The following is a 12,460-nucleotide window of genomic DNA, read 5'->3' as shown; positions in this document are numbered from 1 at the left end:
ACTGCACAAAAGCGTTACATCGCCGGAAAAAATAAACAACGAAAGAAACACGGAATTGTTTTGCAGTAGGTGTAGCTAGTTCGACATTGCACACTAAATTCAAGTCTGTAAAGCACGGGTGAATAAAATCAAATTTAAACACGGCTATTTAATAATGCAGACCCCAGTCGTTAGTGTACACGCCGGGTTGAAGTCAAACGTTGGGAGTGTTTTGCCGTATGTTGCTGACTGTTCAAGCGAGCACCCAGCTAGCATGAAGGAGTTTGAGGTAAGTGGTCGTAGCTAATTTAAGGTTTTGTCTAGTGACTTGAAGTCGATAACGTGTATTTTACAGAAAAGACCGTTTTTCGGAGCTCATGTTCTTGCACCATGTGTGCGCATGTTATGTGCCTTACAGATAAAAGACGTTTTGCGCCATATCGGCGCGAATCACAAGCAGACGTGCCCTGAACTCGAGAAAGTTAAAGAATGCATCACGGAAGCTTTACAGGTGAGACAATCGGACTGGAAAACATTATTTGCGCGATAGGTGACACACATACATCATTCGCTGGTCCATCCAAAACTCCTGTAGGCCTACGTTCCCTATAGTGGCGGCTGGTTGTCTTACACAAGGGAGAGTGGTTAGCTAGGCAGAGAAAATGTCACTTCTTGCCCATCTAGGTACTAGACACTCCAGTGAAATGACTATTGGTTGTAGCTCAGTGATCAGCAGCACTCTTAACTTTGTCCAGGGCTGGCTCAACAAGCTTGACAGAGCATGAGATAATAAGGCATTTATATTTAGACCAAAATAGCCAATTAAGTATTTGTCACATAACAAACATCAGTCTACTGTAACTTAAAATAATGTTGAACAAGATTAACCTTAGTGTGATGATGTGTGGGCTAAGTGATGTCAGTTTCAGTGCTCCGCTCAAAGCTAGGCCTTATGGCACTTTTAGAAGATAGCTGATGTTATATTCTTGGGTCATTTCACGTGAATTCAGACACTTTGGGACCCGACCGACACAGATTTCAATCATACTTGCTGTGCCTGTTTAGTAGCAAGGTAGCACACCAGAACTGCATTTGTGTGAATCTGACACCAATATTAAGGGAGAAACAGACTAGGAAAGGTTTACATATGAGGGTAGGACACTATACATTCAACATTGATTATATCGGTCAGTGTAAGTCACAAAAAGATGTCTGTGGTGTTATTTGAAAGCTCTTTTCTGGCTCTACACATTACACAAACAGCATGGAATACAACAACCCTTAGAATATGAATTATGATAAATTGAAAAATTAAAAATTGAATATCAAAAAACGTTATATTCTAAATTGGCCAGTTCCTTGTAAACATAGCCTGCAATGTCATGAACAACACCAGAAATGCTGGTGTTTGGTTCTTTATTCATTTAAGAGATAATGGGACTCAAAAATATGTCATCATACAGATCACCTAGTAATAATATGGTAAGACCATAGTAATATCACATGACAGCATGTGTTATCAGAATATGTGAAGGATGGAGATGGTCCATGAGGATGCAGGAAGTTCAGTTTCACCTCTCCAGTGCTCGGCGTATTCCTCAACACATGCTAGCCACTAGTTGCCATCATATACAGCTACAACATACCCTTTGATGCTTGAACATTAAAACAAATCCTTGACTGATCTTATTCTTTCAACCCTGCCTTCTCTGAGTGCTGAAAATGGCCTAGCTTCCACTGTGTCCATTGACAATGGGCAGAAGCTGTGTAGTTTTGGAGTTCCTGGAATAGGGACAGACAAAGGTGCAGGGCCCACCAGGAAAATGCCCGTTTTGCCAGATGGCCAGGCCTGTCCATGACACTACTCTATTACTACTTCATTACAACTCATTTCAATCTTTATGTCCCATTATCTCTGAAATTAATAAAAAACCAAACACCCAATTTTCAGGTGTTGTTTATGACCTTACAGGCTATATTTAGACAAGAAACCGGCCATTTTGAATTTTAAGTTTTTTTGATATTCAATTTTGAAATGTTCAATGTATGATAATTCATATTCTGAAGGTTGTTGTATTCCATGCTGTTTGTGTAATGTGTAGAGCCAGAAAAGAGCTTTCAAACAACACCGCAGACATATTTTTGTGACTTACATAATCAATGTTGAATGTATAGTGTTCTACCCTCATATGTAAACCTCAGCTAGTCTGTTTCTCCGTTAATATTGGCGTCAGATTCACACAAATGCATTTCTGGGGTGCTACCTTGCTGCTAAACAGGCACAGCAAGTATGATTGAAATCTGTGTCGGTCGGCTCCCAAAGTGTCTGATTTCACGTGAAATGACCCTCTTTAGTTTAGGCTTATTACACTAACACCAAAGTGGAGGGTGGTTCTTACTGAGTAAACACACATAAAATGATACGATCGGACACACAACTCACTTCTTCATCAATAGAAATGACAGTCGTAGATTATATACCCGTAGATTTCCATGCCACGTTTAGGTGCTTTGGGGGTATCGACCTTCTAACTCACATAATATCTATCTCGCATAACATCCCATTCATGGGGTTTTATGTCTGGTGAGTTAGAATGTCGATACCACCAAAGCACCTAAACGTGGCATGGAAATCTACGGGTATATTGAAGAGTGAAGTGTGGGTCACCAGACCAAACAAACAGAAACAGCTAAGAGCAAAGCATCAAGGATATCTGGGCTTCCATAACTCCCATGCAATGCCCTGCCATTGACTTCAATGTTAAATGCAGCATTCCAGTTACAGCTTATAACCAAGTTTTGAACATTGAAATGTAATTTAGAAGGTACCAAATGCCAACTGTTTTGATGTAAATGGGAAAAAAGAAAGAAATTTCGATTACAACACTATAAAACTGTTTTGCATAATAATTCGGAACAGAGCACTTTTGGGCATTTTAAGTTTTTTATTATTTTAAAAAATACCATTATCATTGGAAGGTTCGTTCAAAAAGTTTTTAGTTGTACTCTAATGGCTGATGACTTGAAAATTATGACGGCTGTCATTTCTATTGATTATTTGGGGAAACAGCGAAAAATGTCATTTGCGTAATAAAGTGGAATGCGGTGTAATCCTTAATGCTGCTTCTAGAATTTTAACCAAATTAAAAAGAGATCATATCACTCCAGTACTTGGGTCATTGCTGAACTGATGTGTAACAGCTGGACAAGATGGTATGCAGAGCCTCTAACATCATCGGCCACAGTCTTCCCACCTTAGCCTCACATTATAGCATCAGAATTGACAAAAACAGCCAAGAACATCACCTCTTACCCTTCATCCTGCACACCATCTATTTACATGCCTAGCGTCAGGGAGAGGGTACTGCAGCATCCTATGCAATACCACATGTTTTAGGGACAGTACCTACCCACAGGCCATCCACTGCTTGAATATGCAAGTTAACAGGTACTCCACAACCTGGCCTTCCTACCTATCTTGCTCATTTGGACAATGATACTCCAGCTGTTTTATGTACATATAGAGATGCACAGAGAGAAAGATAAGGAGACAGTGAAGAAAGTGAGTGAACTCAATCCAAGCTCCCACTTTGAGCCACTAGTGCTCTTCTCACGCAAGGTTGCAACATTGACGCACAACTGGAGGACCGAACAAATACACGGCAAAAACATTACACAGCGCACCTTTAAGAAAGTTGTCCAACCGCTTTCTCCTCTGAAGTCTTGTCGAAGTCTTGTCCCGCCCATTTCCACTTATTTATTTTGGATAGCCCACTTGCCTACAAGATACAACCTGGCTCCTGTATTTACGAAAATGAGGACTGCAGAGTCCAGACTCTTCTATTAGATGATTTACCTCTTAACTTATCCTGGTTTACTCCTGAACCAGCTTCTTAGTATCGACCCCTGTTGTGCCTGCCACTGACTGATGTGCATAGCAGGCAGTTCATGACAGCCAACACACTGTATAAGCCGGTCATTCAATTTCTAGAGCTGAAACCGAACACTGAACACAAAATATCAGCCATTTAGACCCTCTTCAAAGTGTTTTCAGAACCAAAACCATGTTTGTAAATGTAACTATCTTAGTTTTGCAACACAATCTACTAACGACTACTGCTCAGTGGCACTGTTCGCACCCTGTTCACAGTGAGGCCAGCTGTGCCCTACTGGTGAAGGAGATGAGCTTTAGATCTATCAAATGGTGGCGGGTTCGAATCCCACCCTCCTATACCCCGTCTCACTCCATGGCTGAGGTGCCCTTGAGCAAGGCACTTAACCCTACACTGTTCCAGGGACAGTAACCAATACCCTGAACTAGACTTTTAAAAAATTCGCTTCTGAGTAAAGTGTCAGCTAAGTGTAATGTAATTTAATGAAATGTTATGTTTTACTGTGACAGCTTTGGCAAAACAGCTATAGGATTGTTGCAATTTCATCATCACAGCCATCAAAATAGAAAGTGTGTGTTGAGTTTCAGTTGGTTGCTAACTTCAAATGTGACGTTTCCAGTGTTTCCCATACCGCCATAGTTTCGAAAATCTTAAAAAAAAAAAAAATTTTTTTTTTTTTTTTTTACTTTTTTTTTAAAAACGATTTCCGTTTTCTATTAAACGATTTGAAAAACGATTTCCTTCGCATTTTCATCCTGGAGTAAATACATCCTATAGAGAAAACCATGAGTGCTTGAAAGACAGAGGGATCAAAAGCCTAGCCAAGTTGTTGTAGTTAACTCGGGTTTGGGAGCAATAAAAAACCTTGAGAGAAGGGACAGTTGGGATGAGTTTACTGACACTCACCAGGCTTTGTTTTACAGTTGTATGATATGTATGTACAGTGCCCTCCATAATTATTGGCACCCCTGGTTGAGATGTGTTTTTTAGCTTCCAAATATTTTATTTTTTTTCTAAATAATATGGGACCTTAATGGAAAAAAAGAGAAAAATCCAACCTTCAACACTGCCTACAGACGTAGTAGTGCTGAGCTATCGGCCTATACCTTTGGCTCGGTGGTATCGTAGGCTACCTGTGCCTCCCTCCTAACTGAGAAGTTGTGAGTTCGAGCCCCTAGAGGCAGATTGCGCTGCGTGTTTGAGTGTTGAGAGTGTCGTAACTGAAAGATGATGGTTATCAGATGAACCCCTTCTCTAGTGAAAGCTATAAATTGCAATCTATTGCAACACACGCACAAAGTTCTTCCCACATTGCCGCAATAACATAACATGAGACTACATTACATTACATTACACTTACAGTGCCCTCCATTATTATTGGCACCCCTGGTTAAGATGTGTTTTTTAGCTTCCAATTATTTTTTTTTTTCTAAATAATATGGGACCTTAATGGAAAAAAAAGAGAAAAATCCAACCTTCAATACAAGTGCATTTATTCAGTGGGGAAAAAATCCCACATAAAGAAATAATTATTTGACATCAAATAATGTGTGTCACAATTATTAGCACCCCTGGTGTTAATATTTTGTACAACCCCCTTTTGCCAACAAAACAGCACCTAATCTTCTCCTATAATGTTTCACAAGATGGGAAAAGACAGAAAGAGGGATCTTCAGCCATTCCTCTTTGCAGAATCTCTCTAAATCATCCAGAGACCTGGGTCCTCTCCTCTGTACTCTCCTCTTCAGCTCACCCCACAGGTTCTCAATGGGGTTGAGGTCTGGGGACTGAGATGGCCATGGGAGGAGCTTGATTTTGTGTCTGGTTAACCATTTCTGTGTAGATTTGGCCATATGTTTAGGGTCATTGTCTTGCTGAAAGACCCAGTGACGACCCATCTTCAGCTTTTTGGCAGAGGGCAACAGATTTTGATTTAAAATGTCCTGGTATTTCACAGCATTCATGATGCCATGCACCCTAACAAGCTTCCCAGGGGCTTTGGAAGCAAAACAGCCCCACAGCATCACTGACCCACCCCCATACTTCACAGTGGGTATGAGGTGCTTTTCAGCATGCGCATCTTTCGTGGCACGCCAGACCCACTTAGAGTGTTTGTTGCCAAAAAGCTCAATCTTGGTCTCATCTGACCAAAGCAGTTGAAGCCCAAATACCGCTGGGCGAACTCCAGACGTTTGCGTTTATGATTGTGGGTGAGGAAAGGTTTTCTCCGTGCATGCCTCTCAAACAGCTTGTTGGCGTGTAGACAGCGCCTGATGGTTGATTTGGAGACTTTGTGACCCCAAGATGCTACCATTTGTTGTAATTCTGTAACAGTGAGCTTTGGAGATATTTTGATTTCTCTTACCATCCTCCTCACTGTGCGTGGTGGCAAAATAAACTTGGGTCCTCGTCCAGGCTTGTTTACCACTGTTCCAGTTGTTTTGAACTTCTTAATTATTCCTCTCACAGTAGATATGGGCAGCTGCAGTTGAGTGGCAATCTTCTTGTAGCCTCTGCCTGACCTGTGAAGGTCGACGCACATCTGCCTCACTTGTATGCTGTGTTCCTTTGTCTTTCCCATGTTTAAGAGTGGATAAGAGAAATGGCCTCGGTGTCACGTCATATTTATACCCCAGGGAAACAGGAAGTGATGAATTACTAATTAAATGTTCCTACATACTCTGGTAAACTTTGTAAACTACTGTAGAAATGACAGAAATTCTTCAATTATATTTATTTCCTGGGAATTGTTAAGGGTGCCAATAATTGTGGAACAGGTGATTTAATGAAAAATAATTATTTTTTAGTCAGGGATTTTTTTTATTTTCCCACAATTCATTTGAGTTGAAGGCTACATTTTCCTAAAATTTTCAGTGTGACAGTATTCTTCTGCAATAAACACTGAATTTATTTTAAGGCTTTTAACACATCTCAACCAGGGGTGCCAATAATTATGGAGTGCACTGTATGTAATGAACGTGTATAGACATAAATGTGTAATATGTTCTTCAGCCCTTTTACACTTTTATGGGAGGAATTTTGAAAAACTGGCCCTGTGACCAGCACCCCTTATGTAGAATGTGTATGCCTATGTGTGTTGGGTAAAAGGTATAGCCTACTGTCTTAGACCTTTTTTGTCTGTACGTTAACAATTTCACAGTGCTCCTAAATTCTTATCTGTGCTCCTATTTCTTTCTTTTTTACGCTGCGTCCGCACCGCCCCGCCCATTGCCCCACGTGAAACACCCCCCCAACAAAAACATCCCCGCTGCCCCATAGTTTCCAAAAATTCTGTGGGAAACACTGGACGTTTCATTCGATTACTTTATTGAATGTTGAGAGAGCCTGGTGTGCTTTCAATTCCCATCCTGTCTGCAAAATCCATACATGTCTTTGGCATAGTTTTAATGTTTAGTCCAAGTGTTGGACTAAGTTAATTCATTGTAGTTAACTTAGCACTGTAGGGTAATCCATACCGCGTGACAACAAAACTTGTCTGGATAAAAGCTGTCATGTGTTCAACTTTTTTGCCCTTTTGGATGTGAGTGCTGCATTGATGGATGGGTGATGTTGATTTATTACAAATGTGACAACATTTTTCTGAGAATTCTTGGCAATCCTGTGGATCGTTTGAAAATTGTCTTGGGAGGTACAGACTTAATGGTTGCAAAACAGCTCATGGACATTGCCAGCATGGAGTTGTATTAATATGGCCTCTCAATGATGATGTGATGTGATGATGCTGTGAAATTAAAACCACCGGGTGAATTTTACGTGTATTTTACGTGCATTTGTTTACTTTATCAGAAATCTTTGATAAGAAAGCAGGTATATTTGGTCCTCCATATTTTGTAGTTTGATCGACCTGACTTTCAGGTGGAAAGTAGCAGACTCCCAGAGGCATATTTTTCCTGTCGCTCCGGAACACACCATATCAATACAATATTAATATTAGTTAATTTTTTTACACAACATTGTTTTACACGGAAAACGGCAAGTGCAGACATCTTTTGTAGGTTGATCTGTGGTCCTCTGTCACGTCAATGAAAATCAATGGAGAACATGCCCACCTCAAACTGTAGGCCTAAAATGCTCTCAGTAGTCTCTGAGAGATGTGGCCTGTTTTCTTATGGCTAGTCACATTAACTTCACGTGCAAGGAAACAATATTTAACATACACACGCACACAAACATGCCGCCTGTGTTGTTCCTGTAAAACACACACGTGCACACACTGAAATTACTTTGGTGAAATTATTTAAAGCTTGGGATGTGAATATTGTGCTGCACTAACTAGAATAATGTCTAACTTGCTCATTGTACATCATTTAAATTTTTCCAGCTCCTGATGCAACACAGAGACTCAGTCATAGAGATCGCTGGCGCGTTGGAATACATTACGCTTCGTAAGGCTGTGGATGTGCAAGTCTGCTTTCACCTCCAGAGGGCCAACCAGTTCATCACAGACGCAATACAGGTAACTATGCACATACACACGCACAGAGAATGCAAAGAATCTACAATCGCCTCATTGAAAACAGACACACAATAAGTGACATACCAGGATTTGCCATACCTTATTTTTGACATAATAAACAAATCTTATTGTTTGTCTTATAGATTTCATAGCACTTGCTTATCTTTGTCATCTGTCAGGTGCCATTTCAAGAATAAACAGCTCTTCTTTTGTATGGACAGTGACTTAACAAGTGCCCAGTTTGTAATGATGATGTGTTCATTGCATTTTGAGACATTCAGCAGAGCATACTGTAGCTCTGTGCCCATCACCACTAAAACGTTGAATGTCTTTTGTTCACAGGCAGGACACATCAGACGACGCCAGCGCATTCACACGAGAGAGCGGCCCTATCAGTGTCAGCAGTGTGGGAAAAGCTTTTCGCAAGCGGCAAATCTCCACCAGCACCAGCAGCAGCAGCACATGCACGTCGGGGACAAGCCCCTCGACTGCCACCTCTGCGGGAAGACCTTACCACAGGCAGGCCACCTGGGAGGACACCAGTGCACTCTGCCCGTCGGGGACAAGCCCTACCACTGCATTCTGTGCGGCAAGAGTTTCTCCAAGGCGGGAAACCTCCGAGCGCACCAACGCACGCACACGGGGGAGAAACCCTATTGCTGTGCACAGTGCGGGAAGCGATTTTCGAAGGCGGGAAATCTCAAGGCGCACCAGCACATTCACACGGGAGTCAGACCCTTTGGCTGCCCGCAATGTGGCAAGAGCTTTTCGAAGGCGGGAAACCTGAAAGCCCACCAACGCATTCACACCGGAGACAAGCCCTATGGCTGTGGACAGTGCGGGAAAAGCTTTTCACGGGCGGGGACTCTCCAGCACCACCAGCTCATTCACACGGGAGAGAAGCCATACAACTGCTCCCAGTGTGGCAAGCATTTCTCCCAGGCTGGAAATCTCAAACACCACCTCGACAGAAGATGCTGCGTTGCGGAAGACAGTCAGTTCATGATCAGGACGCCTGAAGCTCAGCAGCGTTTCAAATCGGCTCCCAACATATTTGAGTATCTGTCTCAGAAAATGACCATGCCCCCACCTGAAAATGCCCACAGTCTGTCAAATGTATGAGTAATGTGATGTATTCAAACAATTTCAATTTGATTGATATTGATTACCAATCAATATCAATCATACTGTACCATGTGTCACCAATGTAGTGGGATGAAGTCGGGTCACCTATATGGGTGTGACTTTCCATTGGACTCTATTTATTCTCCTGATCTCCTAGGCTCCTTCTCAATATCCAACCTCCTATTCTCTCCTTTTGCTTGTGGCCTTGTACTTCCCGGATGCCCCGCCTCCGTGGAGAAAACGATAAAGTTTCCCAGCAGTATAATAAACGATTTAAGTTTCACAACCTAGGCACTTCAACTTTTGGTGGACCAACATCAACATCCTGATTGCAAATGAGAAAATGACCTTTAAACTCTGCTTTTGAGCAGAGGTAGCCAAAGTAAATGTATAGTGCAAGTACAACACTAGCACATACAGTATATTACCTAGTGGTAACACCTGCTATTCCAGTCTACCTAATGAGGTGGCTAAACACTAGTGTTACTGAAATAAAAACCTAAGAAGAAAATCACCAAATTTGATCCAAACAGTGCATAATCGGAGACATCGCTCTATTGCAGTGGTTCTATTTTGAACGCCCCCTTGACCTCACCATAAGCATCCCAATGCCCCCTTGAACACATCATCAGCCTGCAAACGCTCCCCTCCGTATCGAAAAATAAAATGGACTAATGCCCCCCAATGGGGACTACACCCTGCCCCCCACTCGGCTGTATCCTTATCAACGTCCCCTTAGGGGTCCCCAACCCTGAGGGGCTGTAGTGCCCCTGTTGGGATACATTACTCTATAGCAAGGGTCCCCAAACTTTTTTCTCTGGGGGCCACATTATCGTTCCAGATTGTGATCAGGGGCCGGGATCAATCATGTGGGCTTTATCCTAGGCCACTGCCTGTTATAACCATAATGTCTAGCCAAAAATAGTTCATCATTACAAGTGATTGAAAAACATGTGAAGTACTCACTTCTTTTGCAAATTTGAAATACCACAGGTATTCCTTTTAATGTCTAATAACCATGTAAAAATACCAAGGAAAGGTAAGAAAAATATGGTTGATTGACAGTTTATGAAGGATACAATAGAAATGGTAGGCCTGTTTATGTAACAGTGAGATGAGCAACTATCAAGACAAGATAGGATTGCTTCTTTGGAGCAGTTCAAATGGTGAGGTGCAGAGAGGTGGAGGGCCGGTCAAAGGGGCATGGCGGGCCGCATCCGGCCACCAGGCCTTAGTTTGGGACCCCTGCTTTATAGTAACAGTAGACCATTTACTCAGTCAAGTTACTTGTGTTGGAATGAAATTATGGTTAGTTTTTTAGTTTTTTGCTTGTACTTGGGCTACCTCTGCTTGAAAGATATTGGAAAAAAAACCTTCTATTTCCAATGACGTATTGACTCGCATCCAAAGGCCATAAGCACAAGGAGAGAATGGGAGGTTAGATATTGAAATGGACCCTAGTCCCCGAAAGGGGCATGGCTGCCAAAGGATTGCAGCTTAAAACCTTATGTCACGTGCACTACCGTTCAAAAGTTTGGGGTCACCCACATTTTTCCAGTTATTTTTCATTCAAGCTGTAGACATCCATTAAATAGCCTCAAATGGTAAATGTAAGTACTGAACAGTAAGACATGAAACAAATCCCATGAGATTGGTTAAACTGAACAAAAAAAGGGAAATCTAACCAACCTTTTTCACACATTTATTACATAGGAATACTTTAAAGCCTTTTTCTATAGACATTTCTTTGGTTAACTAGAGAATGGATGGGACCTCTGGAAAGGTCTGTTTATGCCCTTTCCAGGTTTATGGCATATGTTGCGTTGCAACCTCAGCTTCAAATTCAAATAATTTCAAAAAGCGGTACTAATTTCTACCTTTCAGAATGAACCTGATTGGACCTGTTATGATGAATTCACAAAAGATGGTCGAGGACATGTTTCCAAAATAAAACCGTTGAACAGTAAATAATCATTTATCAGTTATCACCAGACTACTGTATATCACAAGGGATACATAGTGTGGGGACCACCTACGTAATTTCTCGTGTTGGAGGTGAAGTTTTCCGATCGCCTATGGCCATTTAGTTGTTGTTATGTGTCATTTGGCTTATAGTTTGCCCATAGCCAGCAGTGTCGGTTGTATTCAAAGAACCTACAAGCTTCCAGTTGTCGAGTAATAGACCTACGCATCATATTTGTACCCCTCCCCACTCTTGGATTGGCTCGTTATCTCAAGATAGCGCTTTGGAATGAGCATTCATGCTGTCTTTCAGATCAGAACAATCATAGAGAGCAGCAATGGAATTTTCCAGGCTGCCTATCATCTGTGTAATCTCACCAGATTGGAGACTTTTTGAAGGTCTAGGACCAAAACAGCAAAATGGTCAGTGTGCTGGAGTTATTCTCTCTGAAATTGTCTGACCCATGGGCCATCTCCTATGCAGCTGCCAGTGGAGGTGTGCATGAAGAAAGTTAACCCAATATTAAGGGAAAAGTTTAAGACACTCTTAATTTAGTTGAGTGAGCGGTGTATCATACCACTCACCCTTATCACAGTACAGTTAAGTCACAATGGGTTTTGATGTTGCCTGAAAGCTTTTATAGACATGTTTTTTTTTTAGAAATGGTGTTGCTGTTTTAAAGCATTGTCTCTGACTCGCTTCACAAACAACCTGGAAAACAACAATCAATATGAACTAGGTAAATGATGGTGATGTGTTGTCTTTTGTGTTTAAATGGGTTTTAGAAACAAGCTGGATCAGACGTGGCTTCAGTCCTGAGGTATGATATGTTGTATTGTATGTGTTATGCAATGTGAAAATATTAAACATTTTATATGAACAAAAAATACGTTTTAAAATGAGTAATTTCTTCTAAGTCTGTATTGTCCAGTATCAACTCAGGGCTGCATTTTCAAATATTTCATGCTCCAAGCCGCCAGGTGGCGACAGCCCACTGAATAAGCGGTAGGTCATGTCGTTGGA

At 41.5% G+C, this 12,460-nt stretch overlaps 1 protein-coding gene across 1 annotated transcript; it reads left to right on the top strand.

The window, feature by feature from the left end:
• On the top strand, positions 1-12,318 carry LOC134454189 (zinc finger protein 239-like). Its single transcript, XM_063205026.1, has 4 exons — positions 1-268; positions 398-490; positions 8,215-8,349; positions 8,692-12,318. Exons 1-4 carry the CDS (start codon positions 155-157, stop codon positions 9,469-9,471), a joined length of 1,122 nt encoding a protein of 373 aa, XP_063061096.1. The 5' UTR covers positions 1-154; the 3' UTR covers positions 9,472-12,318.
• The last annotated feature ends 142 nt before the right edge of the window (positions 12,319-12,460 follow it).

The sequence above is a fragment of the Engraulis encrasicolus genome, chromosome 1 (assembly GCF_034702125.1).
Source record: "Engraulis encrasicolus isolate BLACKSEA-1 chromosome 1, IST_EnEncr_1.0, whole genome shotgun sequence".
Classification (NCBI taxonomy): Eukaryota; Metazoa; Chordata; class Actinopteri; order Clupeiformes; family Engraulidae; genus Engraulis; species Engraulis encrasicolus.
The sequence above is the reverse complement of the archived record's forward strand: the minus strand, read 5'-3'. Positions and strand labels throughout refer to the sequence as shown.

What these genes read in the sequence shown, in the direction of transcription:
- LOC134454189 (XM_063205026.1), top strand. Translation starts at nt 155, where the DNA reads ATGCAGACCCCAGTCGTTAGTGTACACGCCGGGTTGAAGTCAAACGTT. An exon ending in GCATCACGGAAGCTTTACAG is followed by an intron (nt 491 to 8,214) that starts GTGAGACAATCG and finishes AAATTTTTCCAG; the next exon opens with CTCCTGATGCAACACAGAGA. An exon ending in TCATCACAGACGCAATACAG is followed by an intron (nt 8,350 to 8,691) that starts GTAACTATGCAC and finishes TTTTGTTCACAG; the next exon opens with GCAGGACACATCAGACGACG.